Source organism: Tachypleus tridentatus, chromosome 12 (assembly GCF_004210375.1).
Source record: "Tachypleus tridentatus isolate NWPU-2018 chromosome 12, ASM421037v1, whole genome shotgun sequence".
Taxonomy (NCBI): Eukaryota; Metazoa; Arthropoda; class Merostomata; order Xiphosura; family Limulidae; genus Tachypleus; species Tachypleus tridentatus.
In genome coordinates, this window is record NC_134836.1 from 87,578,085 (window position 1) to 87,602,732 (window position 24,648).

At 32.6% G+C, this 24,648-nt stretch overlaps 1 protein-coding gene across 9 annotated transcripts in view; it reads right to left on the minus strand.

Moving 5' to 3' along the window:
• The window catches only part of LOC143233915 (uncharacterized), a 123,057-nt gene that overhangs the window by 18,740 nt on the left and 79,669 nt on the right, over positions 1-24,648 (minus strand). For 8 of the 9 annotated variants that reach the window (XM_076470801.1, XM_076470800.1, XM_076470802.1 and 5 more), the window contains 7 exons: positions 22,764-22,962; positions 19,188-19,516; positions 14,421-14,535; positions 13,133-13,300; positions 11,643-11,770; positions 9,364-9,540; positions 4,347-4,478 (listed from right to left, as the gene is read on the minus strand). In XM_076470801.1, the coding sequence (XP_076326916.1) occupies positions 4,347-4,478; positions 9,364-9,540; positions 11,643-11,770; positions 13,133-13,300; positions 14,421-14,535; positions 19,188-19,516; positions 22,764-22,869 (1,155 nt within the window). In that variant the 5' untranslated portion in view covers positions 22,870-22,962. The remainder of the gene's footprint in view (positions 1-4,346; positions 4,479-9,363; positions 9,541-11,642; positions 11,771-13,132; positions 13,301-14,420; positions 14,536-19,187; positions 19,517-22,763; positions 22,963-24,648) is intronic. The other variant, XM_076470804.1, reaches the window with a different exon arrangement.

The window sequence follows — 24,648 nt, forward strand, 5'->3', positions numbered from 1 at the left end:
TGATGTAAACAGGATGATATTAACAAAGAGTTATTATTAATTAAGAATATAATTGTAGAGAGAGGTTTTAATCCTTTTGTTGTTGACAAAGCTGTTAAGAAACTAAGAAACAGAGATAAAAATATTAGTTAAAACCTCTTTGTTAACGTGAAGATGACCTAAGAAGGTTGAAATGTTGTTCTCTGATTTATTTTGGTAAAAGTGTTAATACCCATATCAGCTGTCCTCAAATATATTTTTACTTCAAGTGGATTTCTCATCACCACGAATTAATTTAAAGCCACTTATGGAAAAAGGTAAAAAAGAATGTTTGATACTATCATTTTGAGCAGGCTTATCCTGTCAAATAATGAAAAAGTTTAAAAAGCAAATGAATATTTTTTTGATATACAAACTAATAAACAAAGTTAGCCAAATTCTTAACACAGTTATAGATAAAATTGATTTAATGGAATATGTGTGTGTTTTCTTAGAGCAAAACCACATCAGGCTATCTGCTGAGTCCACCAAGGGGTATTAGACTCCTGATTTTAGTGTTGTAAATCCACAGACTTACTGCTGTACCAGCAGGGGGCTTATTTAATGGAAAATCTTGGTATATATAAAATATCATGTGAATATAAAATAGATTACATAGAACAAACTCATAATTAATAAACACAAAAGAAATGTTATATGCAATAATATTACTATTTCACCTTTAGCAGAGTGCATCAGTGAATTAAAAATACAATTCATTGAGAAAAAAAATGTTATTTTAGCACAACCTGGAAATTTAATTACTACGAATATATATATGAATGTATCGAGATAATTAAATATAAAAAAGCAGTAAATTTAAATTATTAAATAAGGATGATGGAAATGTTGTCAGAAGATGGTATGGAATTCTTTAATATGCAAATTGGTCTTCTGGTAATTGCATAAGTAACAGTTATATTTTGCAAAACATTACACTCCTGAAGATGATGCACTGATATAAGTCAAAACAAATAAAGTGTATGAGACCATTTTCCAATCTCATTGGAGTTTATTGTTGATTTTTAATCCTGTATAGTAAGTTATTGGTAATTTATTGTATTTTTGAGACTGGAAACTGTCTTATTTTTAAAATTGTGTATCAAATAATTGTTGTTTTAAAATAATTGTGAGTTTTTTAAGCATTGAACATTACACAAGTGCAAGGAATTAAAAAACATATACATTGATTAACCTCTTACAAACTAGCCTGACCAGGAACCACAATAAGAGATTGACAGACCAAGAACACTGTTTTATCCCACTCCAACCTGGAAAATGAGGAGAGGAAGCTAAGTTTCTTATCTGGCCTTTCAGATGGAACAATGATAAGTCTACAGATTTACAGAGCTAAAATCAAGGATTCAGTTCCTCTCTGTGGATGCAGCAGACAGCTCAATGTTGCTTTGCTATAAAACACATACACACCTTTTAGGATGAAGTAAATGAGACAGCAGCAGATTTAGAAGATATAGATGAGTTTAGCAGTTGGTATAATTGACAACGAAGTTTTTCCAATCAATACGACTTAATTAATTCAACTAGGATTGTTACTAGTCGAGAAACCAATGTCTGATAGGAAGTAGTGTTTCTTGCTTTCTGTGATGTACAGCATTATTTTAACATACATTATATGATTACCTCTAAAAAATGCACAGAATTAGAACATTCTGTTGAATGTAAAATCAGGTGGACCAAGCTAATGAGCACAGTTTCACAGTTAGGGATGTCTGTAAAATATCTGTTGATAGTCACTCAGTTAACCCAGTTTAGTATCAATAAGATGTAATGTGTAGTAGACCATACGTTTTCATGATGAAAGGTAGTACAAAGGAGTTCAAAAATTCAATTGTAGTAGGTGTTTTGACCCTTGCTTTCTGAGCTGTCAACTTATTTTTCTGTAGTGAAATATCAACCAGCATTTTACAAGAATCATTCCCTTGATCTGAATAAGTGGTGAGAGTTCTATAGAGCATACTCTGTGTTTTCTATCAGATATTTACCCATACATCTAAAGAACATATGACTTCCATATGTGCAGTGAGGAAGTTCTGTTTTATCTGAATGTATAAGGTTTCTGAAAAAAATGTTGAGTCTGAAAACGCATAGATGGCAGCACATTATCTTACCATTACTATAGAGACTTAGCCTATGTGATGTAACCCATGAATATTATTAAAGTAATTTGTGGTGAAGCCAAGGTCAGTCTGTTTTAAGCTACTAACGTGCATAGTCATATAAAACAAAAAGAACTTTAAAAAATTTGAATACATAACATTTACAGAAAAAGTCTATTCATTAAAGTTTTACATATTTGTTGACATTGTACACATTTTTACTACTTTATATCAGATGGATGATGGGAAGACATTGGTTTTAAATCATAATGTATATACATTTCCTTAAATACACGTGACCAACTGTGGTAATCAATACCGTTTATTGTTCTTCATCTAGTGAATTTGTTTGTTCCTCTGCTATTTTAACACAATTCAGGTTTATTTTCATTCATGCTGTTAGAATAACATGTAGGTTCAAGAAATCTTGACAGAAATGACTAAAAACACTATAACCTAGTGCTTTTAAAAGGTGAACCAATCTGTCCCTGAAGAAGAAAGGTCCACCTTTTGAAAATGCTCAGGTTATATGGTTTTTTATTCATTTCTATCAGTTTATTTTCAAGTACTGGAACTTTTATCAAACAACATAAATGGCCTCAGAAAATAATATGGTAAAAAGAATGCTACACAGGTAATCAATGATACCCAAGGACAAAAAAGGAAGAGGTACAATTTGAGAAAATTCAGGAAAAATGAATTCTGTTTTCAAGATAGCTTAAGATTAGCAGTCACTTGATTTACACAAATTATTAGTTGCTACTTATTCTTATCTCTGCTAACTATAAAAAAACTGTCAGTTTTAATATCTAAGTTGCTTCCTGTCAAGACATGCTGAGTAATGCTGGATGTATTCCCATTTTTTTGTTGAAGGGTATTCTTATTCTCTGATAGATGTTTAGACAACCACCTAGCGACAGAACCTATGTATTCCAATGCACAAGGAAACATGACCTTGTAAACAATAAAAACTACTTTATTCTCAAGAATACCATTCTTAAATTCAAGAAAAGTTTTCATACTGATATCTGGTGTAACTTCCTACATTACATTTTAATACAAACAGAACTGAATAAAATACTCCTTGAAATCTACTGAATTTAAATAATAACTTCATTGATACAAACATAAATGACAAAGTGATCACCCCTATAATTTTTACAGTTACAGGTTCCTAAGAAACATTTTGAAATAGTACTGTTATATACAAAACAACCATTACAATATTTTAAGTCACAGTTTATCCCCCAAATACAAATTGCAAGTGTATTGAAACTACTGAAGGAGCACTTTTTCTCTCCAATTTCGATGTTCTTATATTGCCTTTAATTATTGTTACCTTTAAGAGACTAGATTATAGACTGCTACATTTATAATTTATTTGAAAACAAACAGTTTGGGTCTTCTTTAATTTTTAAGAAACAAATGCTGTTTTATTCATTTTACAAATTTTACTGAATATCAGAGGAGTTCACCTCATATTTCCATCTTTCTTTCATAGCTAATATACCAACTCCTTTGGACTCATGCAGCTAAAAACCGGGTTTTGATACCCATGGTGGGTGCAGCACAGATATATATATAGCCCATTGTGTAGCTTTGTGCTTAATTCTAAACAAACAAAATTTAAATAAATGTACTTCCAAATGCTTTAATACAAAATTCTGGAAAAATTATAATAAATCAACAACAACATTGAAAATATGGCTTCTGAGTGATTATCAGAATTATCAGTTGCAAGGATAATAAAACAACTTTAAGTTGGAGCATCTGAAATTCCACTGTAACAGAGAAGTGATAACCGTACATTAGTTCTCTGTCAATGGACAAATGTTGCTACTTTCTTGAGTTTAGTTTGTACAGTATTAAGTGTAATGTTTTCTTCAATAGTAATATCAGCAATAGTCAACAGAATAGAATAAAAAAGGCTAAAAGCCAAGCATTAAAGAATAAAATTAGATTAGAAAAATTTCTTAATTAATCACATATCTAGTGCAACTGCACCTCTTACACCTGCCTAAGGCCACTGCAATATTCAAATTGCACTTAAAGAAGGAAGGTCTACTCTCCCAAAGTGGTGGAGTTATAGAATTTCTTGTATTATGATTTATCTACTGTTCATTTCTAATTCTAATTGTTTCTTACTGACATTAACAATTTTTTTTTAAATACCTTAGTTTTCAATCCAGTCCTACCTCATCTACTCCTCACCTGTACAGAACTGTGTTTTGCTTGAGAAGCTAATTGAGCGGTCACCATTGCAACTTGATTTAATGAAAGTTGAGATGCTGGAAGGTGGTCACCTACAGCCTGCGTACTGGTTGTTACAGTACTTGCAGAAGGCTATAACAAACATAACTTTATTGTTAGTTAACAAACAACCTGATCAATCATTACCAGTAACAAGTCTTCAGTAAGTTATACTCTTTATATGTTCATTTGATTTAAGTATGAAAATCAATTACCTTTAAATTTAACTATCTAATACTACTCTTCATACAAAAATATTGTTTAGAGAGATGCTACCAATCAGTGAAGTATAATATATTTTAATGTGATTGCAGCTGGAACAAATATTTGAAATTGGAATTTCTACTTTTTGTTGTTTATTTAAATTAAGTGTTGCACAGTTTAGCTATGACAATATGCTGAATCAGTATTTTCTACTATTTTATGTGTAGATTATATTGAAAGTTAAAAATTGGAATAATATTCAAAGTATATCAAAAGTAAATATTTAACAACTGATGGACATTGTACAAATATGAAGAACTTGTGTAACAAACAATAAATAAATTTCAGGACTACAAAAATAAAACATTATTTTATTCCAGTAGTAAACATACAGTCATGTGAAAAAGTTAGGACACCCTATAAAAGCCTGTGTATTTGTGTAACATTTTTGGATATATAGATATTTAATTTCAATTTCAACAATACTGAGAGATTATAGAAATATAACTAAACAATTAAAACTGAAGAAAGAACTTTTCAAGATCTTCTGTAAATGTAATTCTACAAAAATGCATATTCTGAGGAAAAATTAGGACACCCTACCCCCTAATAGCTAGTGTTACCCCCTTTGACTGAAATAACTGCAGTGAGATGCTTCTTGTATCAGTCTCTGACATCAGTCTGAAAAACGTGTGCCCCACTCCTCAATGCAGAATTATTTCAGCTGTGAGATGTTTGAGGGGTTTTTTGCATGTACAGCCCATTTCAAGTCACCCCACAGCATCTCAATGGGATTAAGATCTGGGCTTTGACTCGGCCATTCCAGGACTCTCCATTTCTTAGTTTTCAGCCAGTCCTTGGTGGATTTACTGGTATGTTTTGGGTCATTGTCGTGTTGCAGGGTCCAGTTTCGCTTCAGCTTTAATTTTGGTATGGATGGTCTCACATGATCCTCAAGCACCCTCTGATACACAGTAGAATTCATGGTGGATTCTATAATTGTGAACTGTCCAGGTCTTGCTGCAGCAAAGCAGACCCAAACCATGACACTTCCACCTCCATGCTTCACAGTTGGTATTATATTCTTTTCTTAGAATGTTGTATTTGGTTTATGCCAAACATGTCCTCTGTTCTGGTATCCAAATAATTCAATTTTGGACTCATCTGTCCAAAGAACATTATTCCAGAAATCCTAGTCTTTGTCTACATTCTCTCTGGCAAATTTCAGTCTGGCCTTGATGTTTCTCTTAGAGAGTAAAGGTTTCCTCCTTGCACACCTCCCATGCAAGTTAAACTTGTGCAGTCTCTTTCTGATTGTAGAGGCATGCACTTTCACATCAACAGTAGCCATAGCCTGCTGTAGGTCCCGTGATGACATGTTAGGGTGTTTGGATACCACTTTTAGCATCTTGCAGTCTGCTCTCAGGGTGAACTTGCTTGGACGACCAGACCTGGACATGTTGGCAGTTGCTTTGAAAGCCCTCCACTTATTGACTATTTTCCTGACAGTGGAATGGCTGATTTCAAAATCTTTTAGGATCTTTTTAAATCCCTTACCAGACTCATAAGCTGCTACAATTTTCTTTCTGAAGGCCTCAGACAGCTCTTTTGCTCTCACCATGGTGCTCACTCTCACTTCAACAGTCAGGAGCACACCAAACTAAATGTCTGAGGTTTAAATAGGGTAAGCCTCATTCAAAATGCTGAGTAACAATCTTCTAATCATGTGCACCTGGTGTGATACACCTGTGTGTGAGTTTAGCCATATTAAGTGGGAATAAATGTGGGGGTGTGCTAACTTTTTCCTCAGTTTGAATGTGCATTTTTGTAGAATTACATTTACAGAAGATCTTGAAAAGTCTTTTCTTCAGTTTTAATTGTTTAGTTATATTCCTATAATCTCTCAGCATTGTTAAAACTGAGATTAAATGTCTATATATCCCAAAATGTTACAAAAATACACAGGCTTTCATAGGGTGTCCTAACTTTTTCACATGACTGTATGTTTTCACATTTGACATTTGTGGAGGTAAATTTCACATCAAAATAAAACAGCATATAAGTTGCTGAAGGATTGTAAGATTCAACATATGATATACAACTTCTTCACCTTTACCAAGTTACAACAAACATTATCATGAATGGAAATATTTTTATTTTCCATTTTGTTAAATATATCAGAATATGATATTGTGCATAACTGCCTTTCTGTTATAGTGAAAATACAGCAAAACAATTGGGAGTCTTAAATCTTTCATAAAAATTTATTTGCTTAGTAAATGATATTTAATAGTATCTTTGGTTTGGTCCTCTTTTAAGCCTTCACACTTCAACTCTGGCTACTGGTAACCCTCAAGTGCTATGGTGGATTGACTACTGGTGATACAATCACACAGGCTTTGCTTTATTGTTATGAAGACGTCTAGCTGGAGTATGTCACTACTGAATAAGAAGTAAATTTATAGGTGTTTCTGTAAGAATACATTTAATTGTTACTATGAAAATTGAAATGCTAAAAGTATAAGAAATAAAATAGATTACTTTAGGGTACTGGTAGAAATGGAGGATTTTAATACAATGCTACATATGGAGATCAGGAACAATTATATTATTGATACAAATTTCAAAAAACTAATTTTGAAGGAATGCAACAAGAATTATTTGTTGGAGATACTGATCAAAGATGTGTTTCTAAATATTCAAAATAAAAATATTCCTTATAGAAAGAAAAGGGTGGCTGCAAGTAAAAGAACCATCTTAGCTTACAAAATGTATGAGATAAAATTAAAGGAAAGCATCATAAATTTAACAAATTTAAATTGACTGGTATGACAGAAGATTTAGAAGGTTATGAAGGATTAAGAAAGTTGGTCAAACAGGAAGTTAGGACATAAAAATGATGTATGATAAAAGTTTGGATAAAAATGTAAAAATTAACAGTAAGGATTTCTTTAAGGGTAAAAAAGATGTTAGGATAGGGGTAAGGCATTTGAGGAATGAAAAAGGAAGTCTTTTGTTTTATAATTATGAGAAAGAAGGGTTATTTGAATACTGCTTTTTCTACTGATGAACATTTAAGCAGTATTCCTAAATTGAAACACTGGATAGGTGAAAACAAAGCCAAACAAGATAACTGCATTATTTTTGAAGTTGTTAAGATAAAATTTGGAAGTTTAAAGTACAGTAAGACTCCTGAGCTGTATTACATTTCCCCAAGGGTTTTAAATGAAATTAAGGATTGGATATGTGAGCCATTTTTAACTAATTTTTGTCAGTCTTTGAGCAGTTGGCAGGTACCAGAAGATTGAAAGTTAGCTGCTGTAATTCCTCTTTTCAAAGGAGGAATTAAAAAGTGTTCTGATAATTACAGGCCTATTGGTCTTACATCAGTTGTGAACAACATTTAATGAAGTCATTTAACAAAGTTAAGTATTTAATTGGATAGTCAATGTAGCTCCACTAAGGGAAAATATTCTCTTACAAATCTGGATTAATGTTACAAGTGGGGTACCTTTGTGTTGTTTTAGGACCTTTGCTTTTTTTATTTATTTCAGTGATATATATGAAAGAATAATAAATAAAATACTTAAAATTGCTGATCATATTAAGATCTTTGGTGTTGTTATCTATATGGAGGATGCTGTTGCTTTACAAAAGAACTAAGATCATTTAGTGAGTTGGGCAAAGAAATAGCAAATGGATTTTAATTATTATTAATGTGAGATAATGCACGAGTTATCATAATTTGAATTATTTATATAATTTTGATGGGGATAATCTTATCAGTGTCAAAAAAAGAGAGGAATCTTGGTCTAATGTTTGACTGATCTTATGACCCATTCAAGCATTGGGCTGTTCCTAGTGGTAAAGTAAATAGATTTTAGGTTGTATCTGCAGAAATATTAAATACAAATCTAAGGAGATTATAATTTCACCACATAGGTTTCTGGCTAGGGGAATTTTGGAGTACTGTGTTCAGTCTTGGGCTCTTTACCTTGTGAAAGGCATTGAATTGTTGGAAAGAGTTCAGAGGATGATTACAAGAATAATGTCTGTGATGGAAAAATTATCACATGAAAAGAGGTTAACATTTCTTAAATTGTTTTCTTTTGAAAAATGAAGAGTTAGAGTGTTTAAGACTGTAAAGGGAATTGATAGTGTTGATGCATCATCTTTTTTTCATGTTTAATGGTGAGAATATTAGGACTATGAAACACAAATATAAATTTTGCAAGGTAGGAGTCACATTCAGCTAAAATAGTTTTATTTTTCAAACAGGGTGATTAACCTCTGGAATAGTTAGCCTTTAGATATTGTGGAGGCAGTAAGTTAAATGAGTTTAAAAGAAAGTTTGATACCTATATGAATAATAAGGGCTGTCTTTAAAATTTTTATTTATTTTTTAAACTTATTTCTTTAATAATTTTAGTTCAGAAGTTTTGTTACATTCACCAGTACTGCATGATATCTGACAAAAAAATTATATATCCCATAATTAAGTTGGAAAAGTAAGGTTACTTAAAAAGAGTTAAATATCCTTCTGTAAATATAGAAAAGTGTCTTCATTTTGTTCATACTTAAAATTAATTTTGATGGGTGGTTAGCTTATATAAAAAAAATCTGCTTCCTCATAAAATGTAAGTGAAATATCCAGTTAGGAAAGAGAATAAAAAAAATGAGGTCTTGTTACTCAACACTTTTTACAGTTGTAAATCAGAGAATGTCAATGAAAAGATAGCAATGTAGCATTTCTTTTTTTCCAATTCAACTTTACCTGGGATTTTGATATGAGAGCAATAGGCTGATTGTTTAGGGGAGAGCTTTGTTTTTCTTCCTGTTGAGCTGTGAGGTGTTGTTGTTGCTGAAGAAGCTGCTGTTGTTGCAGCTGTGGTGCCATTTGAATTAGGTTAGCTGTAGACTGGTTTAGTGAAAGGAGAGGCTGAGTAATAAGCTAAAAAACAAGAATAAATTTTGAATAGTTCCAATACAGTTAAAACTACAGTTCAATTATTTCACTGAGAAATTATATTAAATGCAAAAACTTGTTCTTTGATAGACTGTCTAGCAGAGTATTCATGATGAAACTTTGTCGAATGGATGGCAACTGCCTGTTGTGGAGACACAAGTGTAGAGGACAACATTTCGAAAGTCATCATAAAAACTTGTTAACTCAAACTGCACAGATAAATACTAACACCACTTTTGTTTAAATAGTACAGTGTTAAAATCCCAAGTTCACAATATAGTATTGAAACCCTAAGTTGATAAAGCACTAATGATATTTTGGCATAACAAATGTGGTGAAATGTTACACATGAACCTTGTAGTGGCTATACATCACTTTCAGATAGTAATGGTATCAAATAAAACTTTAAGGTTGCCATAAAACAAACTTGGTTGATGATTTATAGTATCAACCCAAAGGTAGGTAAAAGAGAAGTCTGTAATATTATTTTAACACAGCTCTGGCTTAAAATGCATAACAGACTGATTAAAAGTTTTGTAAATGAAATAATATGCAGTGTACCATGTTTTCATCATACTGTTAAACTTGTGACACTATAAATTCCCAAACTAGCCAACATATGGGTATTTATTAGTGTCAAAAGTTTTTGGGACACACATTTAGTTTCAATATTCAGTAGGAGTTTACAGTATGAAGAGTACAGTAATAGTATTTTAACTAAAATATCATAGCATATAGGCCAGATGGACCACAAATCTGAAAATCTTTTCTCTATCTATCTATATACAACATATTTACTTATATCTAAATTTAATGTGACATCAATAGCCACAACTTTCAAAAAGTTTGAAGCAGTACCAACTGATGCAAAAAAATTTGTAGTAGTATATGTAAATCATGAAAGAAATGATACATTCAGAGCTGTTAATCAAATACAGTAGCACAATGATATGTCTGTGGATTTTTTGCCAAATAGGTAAGACCACCTATGCATTTCTAGAAAATACCTTTTGAAGATACTTCAACTCATCTGCAAGTTATTATTGTATCTTAACATAATACTGGTTATATTTTCTTTCATTCTGAACTTATTGTGTCTCTATTGTTGATCGTGATTGAAATCTTTCAATTTATTCAATGTCTGAAATATATAAAACACAAATTAAAATTAACCTTTCCAAATTTTGATAACATATACAAACTATAAAATAAAGTAAATGTTTTGCTAAATATCTTATAACTTGTTTAATAACATTTTTAATACTGTTTACTACATAAACGTTTACTCACCTCTCTGAACAGCAAAAAAATTATTTCTTTATACCATTTTTGTGAAGAATTCTGTGCATGTCACAAAACTGCACTAACTGTCCCCATATCAGTTTCAACTGAAAAGTTGAACATTCTTGTAATAAAAATAAAATGGATACTTCTGAGGTACTATTTCTACTGGGTAAAGAGTATTCTCAGGGTAATAGCAATGCAATCTACCATCAAATTATGCCTCACTAGTTGGTGAGTGGGTGACAAATTCCATGCGTTATTTCTTTTTGGAAGAAAGAAGTTCATTTGTGAAACTGCTTTTTCTGCATCAACTCTTCAACCATGTCATTAATGCTCTTTGTTGTACTGAGAGTTGAGTAAAAATTTCTGAAATTGACATTCTCCCTACTATAAAATTTCAAGTAGTTATGGACCTCTTTGCACAACTTCCCTACCTTACTCCCAACTTCCAATTCATTTATTTTGTCTCATAACAAATAAGGCTTAGTTCAAATGCTAGTGCTCATTGAGATTACTGTGCATGGAGGATATGTCACTCTCCTATTGATAGAGTACTATAATCTAATGGTGATTACACAACAGTCTGTAACAGTACACATTGATAAGTATAAGGATGAGAGATTTAATCAAAGCTTGTGAGGTGCACAAAATTTTCATAGTAATGGCTGGCATGTGGTGATACTTCTTTGTTATGTAGACAGATAATTATTTGAAATATATTTTCAAGTAAAAAAAGTGTTAACTTTTAGTTTATGAAAAAGTATGAAAGTTCAAACAAAAAGTGAAACTAGTTAAACAAACACCTGTGGTCCAACAGCTACTACCTGACCAGATGCATTAGTCAGTATCTGAGGTACTGCAGATACAGGAGTTCCCATATTTGTTAGATTTCCTGCAGCAATAACTGGCTGTGGTTGAACACTTGAAGCTCCTGTAAATAGAGAGGTATTTGAAACTTATAGCTTGATATTATAAAGTATTCAAAATGGTGATTAGTAGACCTGTGAAAAACAAGTTCATTAAATTTTACTATAATCTTCAAAAAAAGAAACGCAAAAGGCAAAATATGAGACAAATTGTTAACAAGTTTATTCCGGGTAGTTCTGTATGACATGTGTGAAACTTTGCACATTCACTGCTGAACATCCAAAGTCTACAAAGGCGAAGTCCACGCTCACTAGTTGAAGTTTAATGCCACTCAATGTCAATAACGAGTATGCCCCCTGTGAGCATCAATAACTGCTTGGCATCTCCTGCCCATGGAAGCGATGAGATGACGAATCACATCCTGTGGAATGGCTGTCCACTTAGCCTGCAAAGCTGCTGCAAGCTGAGGTAGAGTCTGCGGTTGAGGTTGTTGCTGTCGCAGACGTCGGTCCAACTCGTCCCAAAGATGTTCGATGGGGTTTAAATCTGGTGATCTGGAGGGCCAGGGAAGAATGTTGATGTTGTGGTGTCTCAAGAAGGCAGTGGTGAGTCGGGCTGTGTGAGGACGGGCGTTGTCATGTTGAAAAACGTCGTTGACGTTCACCATGATGGGTTGCACATGGGGCCTAAGAATCTCGTCGATGGTTGCGTACGGTCTGATCGGAAATCCTACGCAGCCCTGGTATGGTTGAGGCAGTGGTGGTCCTATCCCGAAGGTGACGTAAACGGATGTTGCGATCTTGTGCGGGCGTGGTCACACGAGGTCTGCCAGATCGTGGACGGTCACGAGTTGATCCATGTTGTTGGTGACAATTCCATAGCCTTGTGATGATGCTTGGGTGGACATTCACAGCTCTGGCAACATCTGATCAAGATTCGCTTGCTTCCAAGCGACCAATGGCGTTGTTGCGTTGTGCTTCAATCAGTCTTGGCGTAACTGTATTGCGTGTCGGTGGCTTAACACTGAGCTATGGAAACCGAGAACCCGTCACTTTTATAGGGATCTTGCACATGTTGCACTTGCAGAACATGCAGATCTCTCAAACAAATTTATCGTACACGCATGTGTTTTGGCGAAAAATCCGATGTTTTCCTCCATTTTCAAAGTACACAACTTTTATTGTCATTTTGGTCTGACAATCAGTGCCTTAACACGTGTAACATCACATACTCTGAGCTTGTAACGTTATTACATATATTTCTCTTTAAAATAACAAAAATATCCCTTTTGCGTTTCTTTTTTTGAAGAGTATATTTACTGATAGCTGCATTGTTTCTAAGATGTGTGTATCTGAAACAAAAATAATGGTTTGAAAACAGTTCAGGTTCATATCTACAATGTTTACATTATATAATGCACACAAACCTACAGAACTTGCAGTGGATATTTCTGGGATTTGGAATGGCTGAGACAAAGATTGAAGATTTGCTAGTGTTGTTGTAAACATTTGTCCATTGGAAGCCAGCATCTGGACTAGCTGGTTTCCGGCAAATTGAAACATTGGAAAAGTTATCAACTGTTGGATAGCAACACCTGAAAAAAAAAATTTTTCAAAAAAAAAAACTCCATTATTTTTTGAGCAGTGAAAAAAACAGTTCAACATGGATATTTATTATGAAAAAAAGAAATGGGTGAAACTAAATTTGAAGCCATGTATGAAAAAAGCAATGTTCATGTGGGGCATAATGTATATGTTTTGAAATGACCCCTTTTAAATTGAAACTTTTGGAAGGTTGCTGTCTATTACATAGGCATGCTTTAAGCACCAGAAAAAGAAAGTCACTGCATAAGTTTTTATGTGTTAAATAACTTCAACAGGCTTTTGCCTGTGACTTTAAAGATGACTTAAGTTTTCTAAGACGCCCATCTTACTGATTCAGTTAAATATGTCTTTTATTAAATGCTACAGTGTTGAAAATCAAAGCTTGTATGTGGTATGAAAGAATGCATTATAATACAATGTCAGACTGCACAGGTTTCAGAGAGAACATAACCAATAAGTTACACTACAGAACAAAAGCCATATTTAATGTATCCAAGATAAAATCTAAATCTACATCACTACTTCATACACTCATAGCTGTTAACAAATTTTGATTTAATTTTGCATAATCTACAATGTGTAATCATAATGGTTTTAAATAATATTACATTATTAAGCTTCACATTAATTCTAATTTGAAAATGAATAATGCAAAAGTGGTGATAATAACACTTCACCAATTTAACTCAGTTCACACCATAGGAATTGATGTTCATCCACTCTGATGGTCTAACTAGTGTTTCAACCACTACTATATCTCTAGTACCCCAACCATACTGATAAACCCTGGTGTTAGGTGAATAACACCATCAGCACATTTACTGCCATTAATATACTGTGATATTCCTCTTTACTTTCACTCATGAGTTCTTAGAAACAATATTTTCTTGAAATAAGGAATATCTTGTTCATACTTGGAACTTGTTACCTGAATCATACAGTGTCTTTTGAAATATCTTCTGAACATCTTATTAGAGACTATTATAAATATGTTTCGGTAATATATTAATATTCCAAAACTAGAAGACTTCTTAATAAGAATACTTAATTATAGCTTATTCTGCATGCCAATGAAAGAACAAACATAAAAAATGTTATATAACTACCTACCTGAGGATGTAGGAATAAGCAACTGAGCACCTTGAATACCTTGTATTGGCTGGCCTGCTGCCAAGATGAACTGAGGTGTCATGGCAACTTGCTGTGCTGCTCCTTGATGTGCTACCTAGGATATTCAAACAATATAAATAAAAAACAAGCAAACAACTCATACAGAAAACTGAGTATGTTAAGAACATATTTCAACATTGTTTGGCATTTGTTGGTAGTTTCATGCAAATGAATGTGTACCATTTTTGGGATAGATATGTAACTGCCCTGTCTGACCCAAAATATTCCTACAGTGAGATAAAAAATTTTTTTCCCTATTTGGATTTAGAATTTTCAAGATTGATATGTCCCTAGTACTTAATGACGTTGAAAAACAAAGTAAAATGAACCACCAAGAACATCCAGTAAGAGACCTACAAAATATGATACCTCAACTGTAGTAAGCAAAGAGCAGAAATCTGTAATAGGAAAAGATTCCATGAATACAAATATCATTTGCAAAGTACATAACATAATTGAATACAATTACCATCTGAAAACAAGGCCAACAGGGTTTGAACTCACTAAGATAAAATGTTCAGTTATATTTCCAATTCAGCCATTGAGATTTCAATATGCAAGTGTTTTTCAATGGAAAATATGTTTCAGTGTTATTATAAAGATGAACTAAACACAGAAACAATAGTTTGTAATTGCATAACGAGGCTCCAAAACTATTTTAATATACTGTATCCAACCTCAGAGATCAAATGATACCGTTACATTTGTATATGGTAGGATATTAGAGAGAAGTACAAGAAAGTAAAGAGGACAAAAATTATTTTGTCACTCTTGACAGAATTTTGTGTATTGAAAAAAAATTATTTCACTTTGCCTTATATTGTATTCAGTCTTTTCCATTGTTCAAATTCAGTAAAAGTAAAAGAATTCAGAGCTGCTCCATGATGCATTGTGTATTGGACCTCCTTTTATTCTGTGGAATCCACCCAATTACTCTTGCAGGAAAATGGTGCATATGAAAATACCACAGAGTAGGTATAAGGAAAAACTTTGGTGCCATAACCACAAAACTTTTTTTTTGCATACTTTTCTTTTTTTTTCTGAGAAGTGTATTTCCCTGTATTCTTCTTAACAACTATATTATTAAGTTTAAAAAACAGTTTTTACTTAAGGAAATGGTATTTTCAATGAGTCAAAGGACTTGCAACCAACAGTCACTGAGGAGAAATGGTTGTTTGAGAAACCTGTTACATCCAGCAGAAGTCCTGTCCTGGACATCAGACATTTTGAACAATGTTCTGAAGATCTATGACTTTTTTTCTCATTGCAACTAAAGGAAGGAGAAGTAGTAGTACACCCAGAAGCAATTACTAAATTCGTCCATTGAGGATAAATCTTAGTTTTAGGTTGCCACAGGTATTTACTTGTTGTCACTGTGGTACATGGGCTTGCAAGGTAGTTTAAATTCATACTGTTGCATTCTATCATGAGTTACCCCAAGTGTTTCAAAGATCTGTTGTTTTCTTTAAATCAATATTGTTTAACGTTTGCACACCTACATCAGTAGCCCTAAAATCAGAGTGAAAATTGTTTTGAGATAGATGTATTATTTAAATGATATTATTCTCAGGAGATTTAGGTTACTTCTTTTTTAGCTCTTATACGATAGCCATCATCAACTGATGCTGCTACCCACAACATTCTTGTTGTTAAAGGTTAAAAACATAATAAAAAGGTATGGTGTTGACTGCAAATATTTAAAATGTAGATGTGTTATATTAATTCTGTGTTTATTACAGCACGAAGAAAGTTAAAGATATGTCCCTTGGTGGATTAGCCATATATTTAGGAATGGCTAACATTAAAATCCAGATTTTAATTTGTCACAATGACAGCTGTGCACTAATAAAACAAGTTGAAAACATGTATTCCTTGAAAAAATTCTGGTACCTTTGTATCAGGAACACTTCAATTAATTTCTAAAGTGAATGGATAGAGTAACCTTCCAACAGAGTTGTAACCACTACCAGGGAATTGTGGTCACTTTATCACACATATACCATAATAAGTAAGTATATGCAAAGTAGGCTAATGAAAAGAAAGTGTACTTCTTTAAAAGAATTTGTTCAGTTACTAACATAATTCAAATCAGTAAAAGTTGCAGATAAATAACTACAACTGTCATTTAGGAATTAAGGAATCATCTGGCCAAATAGTTTAGAAACATCAACTCCATCTGATGAAAGCACATGAGAAAGTGCTACAGACAAGGCTTGTAAAAAATTATCTTTGTAGGTGTGGGGGGAATAACTGGATAAAATAGTGGCTAGATCAAAGAAAACAGAGGGTTGTTATGTATGCAGTTCTCTCAAACTGGATTAATATGACAACTGAGGTACTTTTGCCCTTTTTGTTATTTATATCAATGACATGGATGAAGTAATGGTCAAATTACTTAAGGTCTTGGATGTTGTTACCTGTGAAGAGGATGCTATTGATTTACAAAAGGATTTAGCTTATTTAAAGAGTTGGGCAAATATGTGGGTTATCATGTTTTCTCTTAAAAAAACAAAAGAGTTAGAGGGGATCTGGTTAAAGTGTTTAAGATTGTAAAGGGCAATAATAGTGTTCGTGTATGATCTTTTTATACTCAACTGGGAGAATGGTTGAATTACAGATAAATTTTGGTAGGTAGGATTTATAGCCTGCCAAGATCTGGCCTCTGGAATGGGTTACCTTCAGATGTTGAGGAGTCATTAAATTTAAACAAGTTTAAGAAAGAGCTTGATTACAATATGAATAATAAGATTTTTTAAAAATTATATATTTAATAGCTTTAGTTTAGTTTAGAGTATGGGACAGCTAAGTTGGACCAACAGGTTCCTTGTTGCCCCAAAACATTATATTATGTTTAAAAACAAAGACTTGGTCAGTGGTAATTTGTTGGAGAATGCAATATTTCCAATGAGACCTCTTCTGGAGTATTATCCTCAATGGAGCTATAAGTAAATTATTTTGATCATCTACTTGTAAAAAAAACTCCATTAATGTTGGTAAGTATAGTATGTCATCCTACCTCCCTACCATAAGCTCTGGAAACAAAAACCATAAAACAAATGGCAAATGAACAATTTAATACAGTAAGCGAGTAAATAAAGACTTTGTTTTATTAATCAAAATACTTATAGCACTTTGTGATTGGGTGGGTGGCTTTGGCATTTTATGGCGCAAAGCAACTAGACTATCTGCACCAAACTTCCGGTAAAAAAGTTAAAAGTAAAAGTATTAAAATTCATAAAAAAGGAATCAAGGTAACACAAGACAAAGTTGAATTTTTGAATTAAAATTTAAACAGCATAAAATCTAATTTCTATATCTAGTGTACAGCAATAAGAGAGAAATTACAGCAGTACCAGTTTTAAAGGACACTCTGTAGTATAAGTTGAATGGTCGTATCTCGCCAGGATGACTAACAGGTAAATACAAACACCAGCGTTAGTCACCTGAAACTGGCCTCTCCAGTCCTGGTTTCCAGTTATGTGACGTTATGGCCATGTTCAAAAAGTAAAGTAATAGAAGTTGTGAAAGAATTCCTGTAGTATAATTGTAATTATTATAACTCGCCAGGATGACTAACAGGTAAGTTTAGTACTTTGTTTCGTAAACTTAGTTAGTGGTATAGTTATTACATTGTATATATTTATAAATATCAACCTCCTTAACTGCCAAGATAACTATACTGTCAACCATGGCAACTAAAGTTGGATATGCCATTATTTTCTCTGTGTGGCTTGTATTTAAGCACAAAGCTTCACACGACTGTGTACTCTTCTCATCACCAGTACTAAAACCTGATTTTTAGCATTGTACGTCCGCTGACATACCGCTATGCAATTACGGGGCTTTTCATTCTATAACAGTATTGTTTAACGAATACAGATAGGCGGAGTTTTGTAGTTTACGCTTTTTAATATAGAGGTTTGTATTTTTAATTTTGCTTTTTTGGACTTTTGGTGTCATATAATGACGTCAGAAAACGCGAGTTTGCCTACAGAATATTACAATTGATTTTCAAGTCTTTCACAAGTATTATTAAGTTGGAGAGTTGCTTCTTAGATTTTATATTCTAATCAGTCAACCAATTCACTTTTGTGAATACCGAATTTGTATGTCGACGAAAAAACAGAGGTACAAGAAATGCCGTAAGTGTAAGAGAATGAGGAAGTGAAGTGAAATTATTGTGTTAGTGTTTATTGTGAGCTTATGTCTATCAGGGAAAGTTAGGTAAGCAAACTGTAAATGATACAGTAAAGAAAATCTTACGTTTTTGTTATCATTAAATGGACTGGACTTTGCATTATTTTTTGTCAAATAATTAAAAAACAAACTTGCCAAATAACAGAACTCATGGCAACATTATACTAAAATATACAAATACGTGACTAGTAACAATTTATTTACTGAATAAGAACATTCCAGTTATATCTCTGTGTATACGCTTTGCTAAATTAAAACCAAAATCTTATACAATGAATAATTTAGGTTTAGTAAGTAAAGCTACTATACACTTCGAGGAATCTCTGATATACTTTTCCAAGATAAATCTCATCAAATGCATTTTACACAAAACTTATGTAGGTGCATTTTTTGGTCAATACATTAAAAAAATTAGAATTATATTTACCCACAAATGAAAATAAATTAAACTTATGTGATAATAAAATATATCAGTGTAAGGCATAGAACAATTTCCTTTGAAAAACTTGCCTGTTGAACATTATGCTGGCCATTGGTAGGAACACTGATATTCGCAGGGGAGGAACTGGTCAACACAGTGCTTGCTCCGTTATTAGCTAGGGTGGTATTTGTGCTTGCTGAAGCTGTAGCTTGTATACCTTGTGCTGCTGACACTAGCTGAGTAACTATATTTAAACCCGCGAGTCCAGAAATACCATCAAATGGAGACATCTGTGGAAGACCTGTAAGACCCACAACTCCAGAAAGGGGTAGATTACCGAACGTAGGGTTTAGCGTTCCAGAAGATCCAGGTGTCCCTATACCATTACCACTGAGTTTAGCAGCAAGTAGAGCACTAGCTAGAAATAAGTGTCAACAAATATTTTTCAAGTACCTTATAAGCTGTCATGGTCGTATAATTTCTTTCTGTAAAATGCTCCATAACAAAGATTACACAGACCTACGAATATAAACTTCATAAGAATTGTTTTAGTTTTAACAATGAACCATCCATAATTCAGCTACGTTTATTTCGAAAATAATTTTCGTTTTTTTCCTATTAAGTGAGGAGTTATTTACTCAACGGGAAGAAAGGAAAAAGCTCTTACTTAGATGAAATTATTATTTTGTTTACCACAGTGAACATTCATTATTATTATTACGTTTGTTAACAAAAATACAAATAAAGTGAAGAAAAGGAAAGAACACTAATGTTAAATGAATATACATCCTCATTCCTAAATTTGTGTTTCTGAAATCTATGTATTTTAGTCTCAAAACTGCAAGTCATAGTCTTTCTTTCTGTATTGCGTCTGGAGCATCTCGTTTCAATGACCAACGATAATCATATATCATGTTGATGTTCCAACTTCTCTATTACCTCCTCTCCGTTTCCCTAATGTGATGATGAAACCTTTTCTTGACGGTACTGAGATTTTCAAAGAAATAGTCAATATGTAAGTGCAAGAAATGAATTTTCAAGTTCATATTACAACCCAATTCTTTGAATTAATAGAGCATGTTATTGATGATATTTTCATAATTTGGGTCCTTGTTGTTTCCTAAAAATTTGTCAATAACATCTTTAAAGGCAATCCACTTTTTCATCTTTTCTCAGTATCCTTACGAACTTTTCATCCAAAGTCAACTTTCTATTCACGGGCCCAAAATATTCCTTCTTTAAGTTTCATTTCTGAAAGATTTAGAAATTGCCCACATAGATACTTGAAACAGCTACCATTTTTGTCTAAGACATTCAAAGTGTTTCATCAAACCCAGTTTTATAAGAAGTGTAGGTAATAAGACTTTCTTTGTGTCAATCAAATTTTCACGTTCTGTGTTTTCTCGATCCTGGTATCAGGCTGACTCTGTGTGGTCATTACTTCTTTATCTAGTGCTAATTTTGTGCTCAGTTTTCCGATTCATACAAAAAAAAACATGTAAATTTCCATAACGAGATTGCTGATTCAGCAACATACAAAGGTTTTTTAAATTTTCATAAAGTAACCACCCATATTCTTTGTATTTGACCTTATTAAGAAGAATTTCGGTATTTTCATAAATTTTCTTCATGTGAACCAAACGAACAATATAAACCAATGTAAAGAACAACACATTTTAGACTTATTTTCGAGGAACCAATGAACAATCGTAATTCACTTGGTTCATAGACAGCAGTTCCTAGTGTTAGTATTAATTTAGCAGTATTTTTGTAGTAAACCAGTGTACCTTCTTGCAATAAAAAGTATGGCATAAATTCTTTCTCGCCTTTTCTGTAACAGTAAAATGATGCCCCTGGAGAAAGTAAATTCTTCGCCCGAAGTCTGAACTCGAAAATCTCTGATTAATCCTTTGGAACTCCCAAATCTCTCACTTGATCGTTAGGTTCACCTTGTGAGAAAAGCTGTAGTTTATCAGACGTTTCAGGTTGAAAACAATCCCTATCATCATTTATAGTGACATCAGAATCAGATGAAACTGTATGTAGAGGCTCTGGTAAAGTATGTACAGGTACATCATGTTCATGAGCAACATGTCCGTCTTATAGTGGATTGAAGGTTCAGATAATTTGTTTTTTATTTCGAGTGTTGTAGTCTTGCACGTTACATGAGCAAAAATAGCAATCAACTCCATGTTTTCCAGGCTCGTGTAAGACCACTGGAATTCCAAAAGGCAAATACTTTTTCTAACCTTTGTCCAGTGTCTCTATTTTCGAAACAAACGGTGTAAACTTTGGTGCAAGTTTTATTCCAAAATACGCATAATATTTTTTTTTCACAAATTCTGTAATGCTTTGCTTCTTTACAATAAATTTACTAGAAATAGAATATCTTAGGGTGCTTTACACAACCTCTTGTTGCCATAGCTGTGAATAAATAATATTAAAAAGAAAAAAAATGTCAAAGAGCACACACAAATAAATACAATCCAAAAATGACATATCATGCGACCTAATAACTACATTACTAAAAGTATGTATGAAAAGTCTGTAATCATTAGATTTCTGTCTTAAAAACTAAAGTGTTTGTTAATCCCTCATAAGCACATTTATGGTGCATATTACTGAGTAAAAACATAGAAAATTTCCTAAAAACTCATCTTACTTTTCATTTTAACAAAAAGCATTTCTTCTCACAATTATTCCAGTTCAGGGGGTTATTAACTTTAATCAACAGAGAACCGTTATATACGTACACTGATATTCTATATCTCAAGTGTTCGTCAAGGTGCACAAAATCAATCAAAATACCCCCTTAAAATGTTCTTTCTTGATAAAGCGGGCAAAATATTTTTTTTAAATATTAAAATTAATCATTTAAAATGCACTGTTAACAGTTTTTAACATATTGTTAACTTATTTCTCACAATGCCATATGTCTATAAAGGGGACAAAATAAATTTTACTTTTATTTATAAGCTCAGTACATTTTCCGAATGACAATGATGTAATTAAATTTTGGATACCTTAAAAACACACTAACAACTTAAGCGTATAAATTCATGAGAAACAACTACGCTGAACATTTTTTTTTAACGATTTACGTTTTCTTATGAATATAAAAGTAGATTCTTGTTTCGAACGGCCCATTTTTATATGAATCTGTGCAGCTAATCCCAAGAGCCCCTATTCTTTTCTTGCCATCACCCATTTCAAAACCCCAATATGAAGATTATGAACATCTAAATAAACGAAAATACAAATTTTGAAGATTTCTTAGATTTCCAACCAATTTTCAAATGTATCACGTCAAGCAAACCTAAAAAAAATTAAAAAATCCGTTGATTCTCAATATATGGGGCACTCCCAAGATGCTTTAGAAAAACATTTCCTTTGTTTATATCATGTGGGAGTGAAGAACCTCCAAGCAGAGTTTTAAATCAATTTGTCGAGAACTGTGGGAGTAGTTCAAAATTCATATATATATATATATACATAGAATTAACTGCGAGTTATTACATGGATACTTCTTATATAAGTAAAAAATTAATATGTCATTTGTAACTTCTGGAAAGCTATTCTTGTTGAAGGTAAAGAAGTCGAGATATAATATTGTACCTGGTGATCCATGTTCTATAACAATAAATAAATATAAATCTACTTGATACCTGAATTCTCTCCCTTGGGTGCTTCATTAGAGTCGGAAGAAGTAGCGCCATTCATATTCTGAACAGCAACCAATAACTGTTCGGCAATACTGGTTTGAGTTCCCATAGCAGAGAAATCAACTGTTAACCCTACTATGGGATTGGGTGTGGTAAATACAATGGGAACTTGATGATTTCAGCCTAATCCATCATGATGTTGCTACAAGACGAAAATGTACAATGCCTGTGGTAAGAATACCTTGAATTTCAAAAACACAAAAATAATAACCTTATGTAACATTTTTCATTATGAACGCAAAGATAAAAATGATAATATACAAAAATAATTCATTGGACATTCTTAATATAAGATTGAATAATTACAGCATAACTAAAATACGGCCATTTTTTACTTACCATAAATTATGGATAATTAGGTATTTCAATATTTAACAAGGCGTTATACCACTTTTAATGTTGACATACAAGAAGTAAGTACTTTATTGAATAATTGCCTTTCTGATAAACTAAAACAACGCAATAAATTCTGGGCCTGAAAAGCAGATAAAACTGTGAGAGCCACTGGCCTTCTTGACCAATTGCAGCCAAAAATTGAAAATTAGAGCAATGTGTCATCTAATGTTCTTGGGCTACAAATTTAAAGTGAACACATACATACATATATAGAACTGCGTGCAGAACTAACAGACACTAGTAAATGATGTTAAATGTTTTTATTTATCAAATGTACAGAAGTATCACAGAAAGCCGGGTTAAAGTGTCATTGGTTCTTCTTTCGATTTTTATTCAAACTACTACTAATTTCAATATTATTTATATAATGCATAGACAGCGAAAAAACTTTGCAGTGCTAGCGGAAACCTAGCGACGTATTGCAAAAGAAGACATGTTCTTTTGTCTGTTTTTTTTTTCTCGGTTTTATATTCACAACAGCGAGTCTTTGCCTTAAAAAGAGTTCAGGTAACTTTCCAACACGTTTTAATAATTTAACTGGCACTAATTCTATTTAATTTGTTTTACTGTTTGAACGTGCGAAAAATCACAGCAGTTTAAGATCTTAAACAATTGCTTCTTTTCTACTGACTGTATAAAACTTACATGAATTGTTTCACTTCATAACTCCTTTTCTCTTTGTTTACTTCGATCGAATTAAAAAGCTCGTAGTGTATGCGATAAACGCAGAAAAAGCTCCTAGGATTAGACCAATATGACGATGTGTTTTAAATTATTTATTAACAAGTACTGAATAATAAAATACACACACCAACGATTTTAAGGGAAAAAATAAATTTCTAGTTTGTGTCTGCGTGTTTTCTTACAGCAAAGCCACTTCGGGCTATCTGCTGTGTCCATCGAGGGGAATCGAACCCCCTAATTTTAGCGTATTAAATGCCTAGATTTATCGCTGTCCCAGCGAAGTACACATTTTTAGCTACTCTACAAACATAGTCCTATACAATATATCATAAAAAATTATGATAATAAAACTTGATATAAGACAGTCAAATAAAATCATTAGACGTCCATGACATACATAATTTGACGTATATATAACAATAGGAAAGATTAGAACGATTGCAAAGCATGACAAATAAATCTAACATTTATCTATCAAACGCCAACATTCAGCATTATCAACAGACACGCCTATTAGGCATATACCAACAGTTATCACATATAGAGTGCATACTTCGTCGCTGATGTCATATACAATACTCGTACCATCTAAAATTCTGACACATATCACCACCCCGAAGATTAATTCTAAAACAAAAATAATATGCATATTCTAATTAGTCATAAACTAAATACAGTTTAGAAGAAGGAGAGAAAATTGAATAAAAAAACAACTTACTGGCTAATAAAATTTAAGCCAGTAATAAAT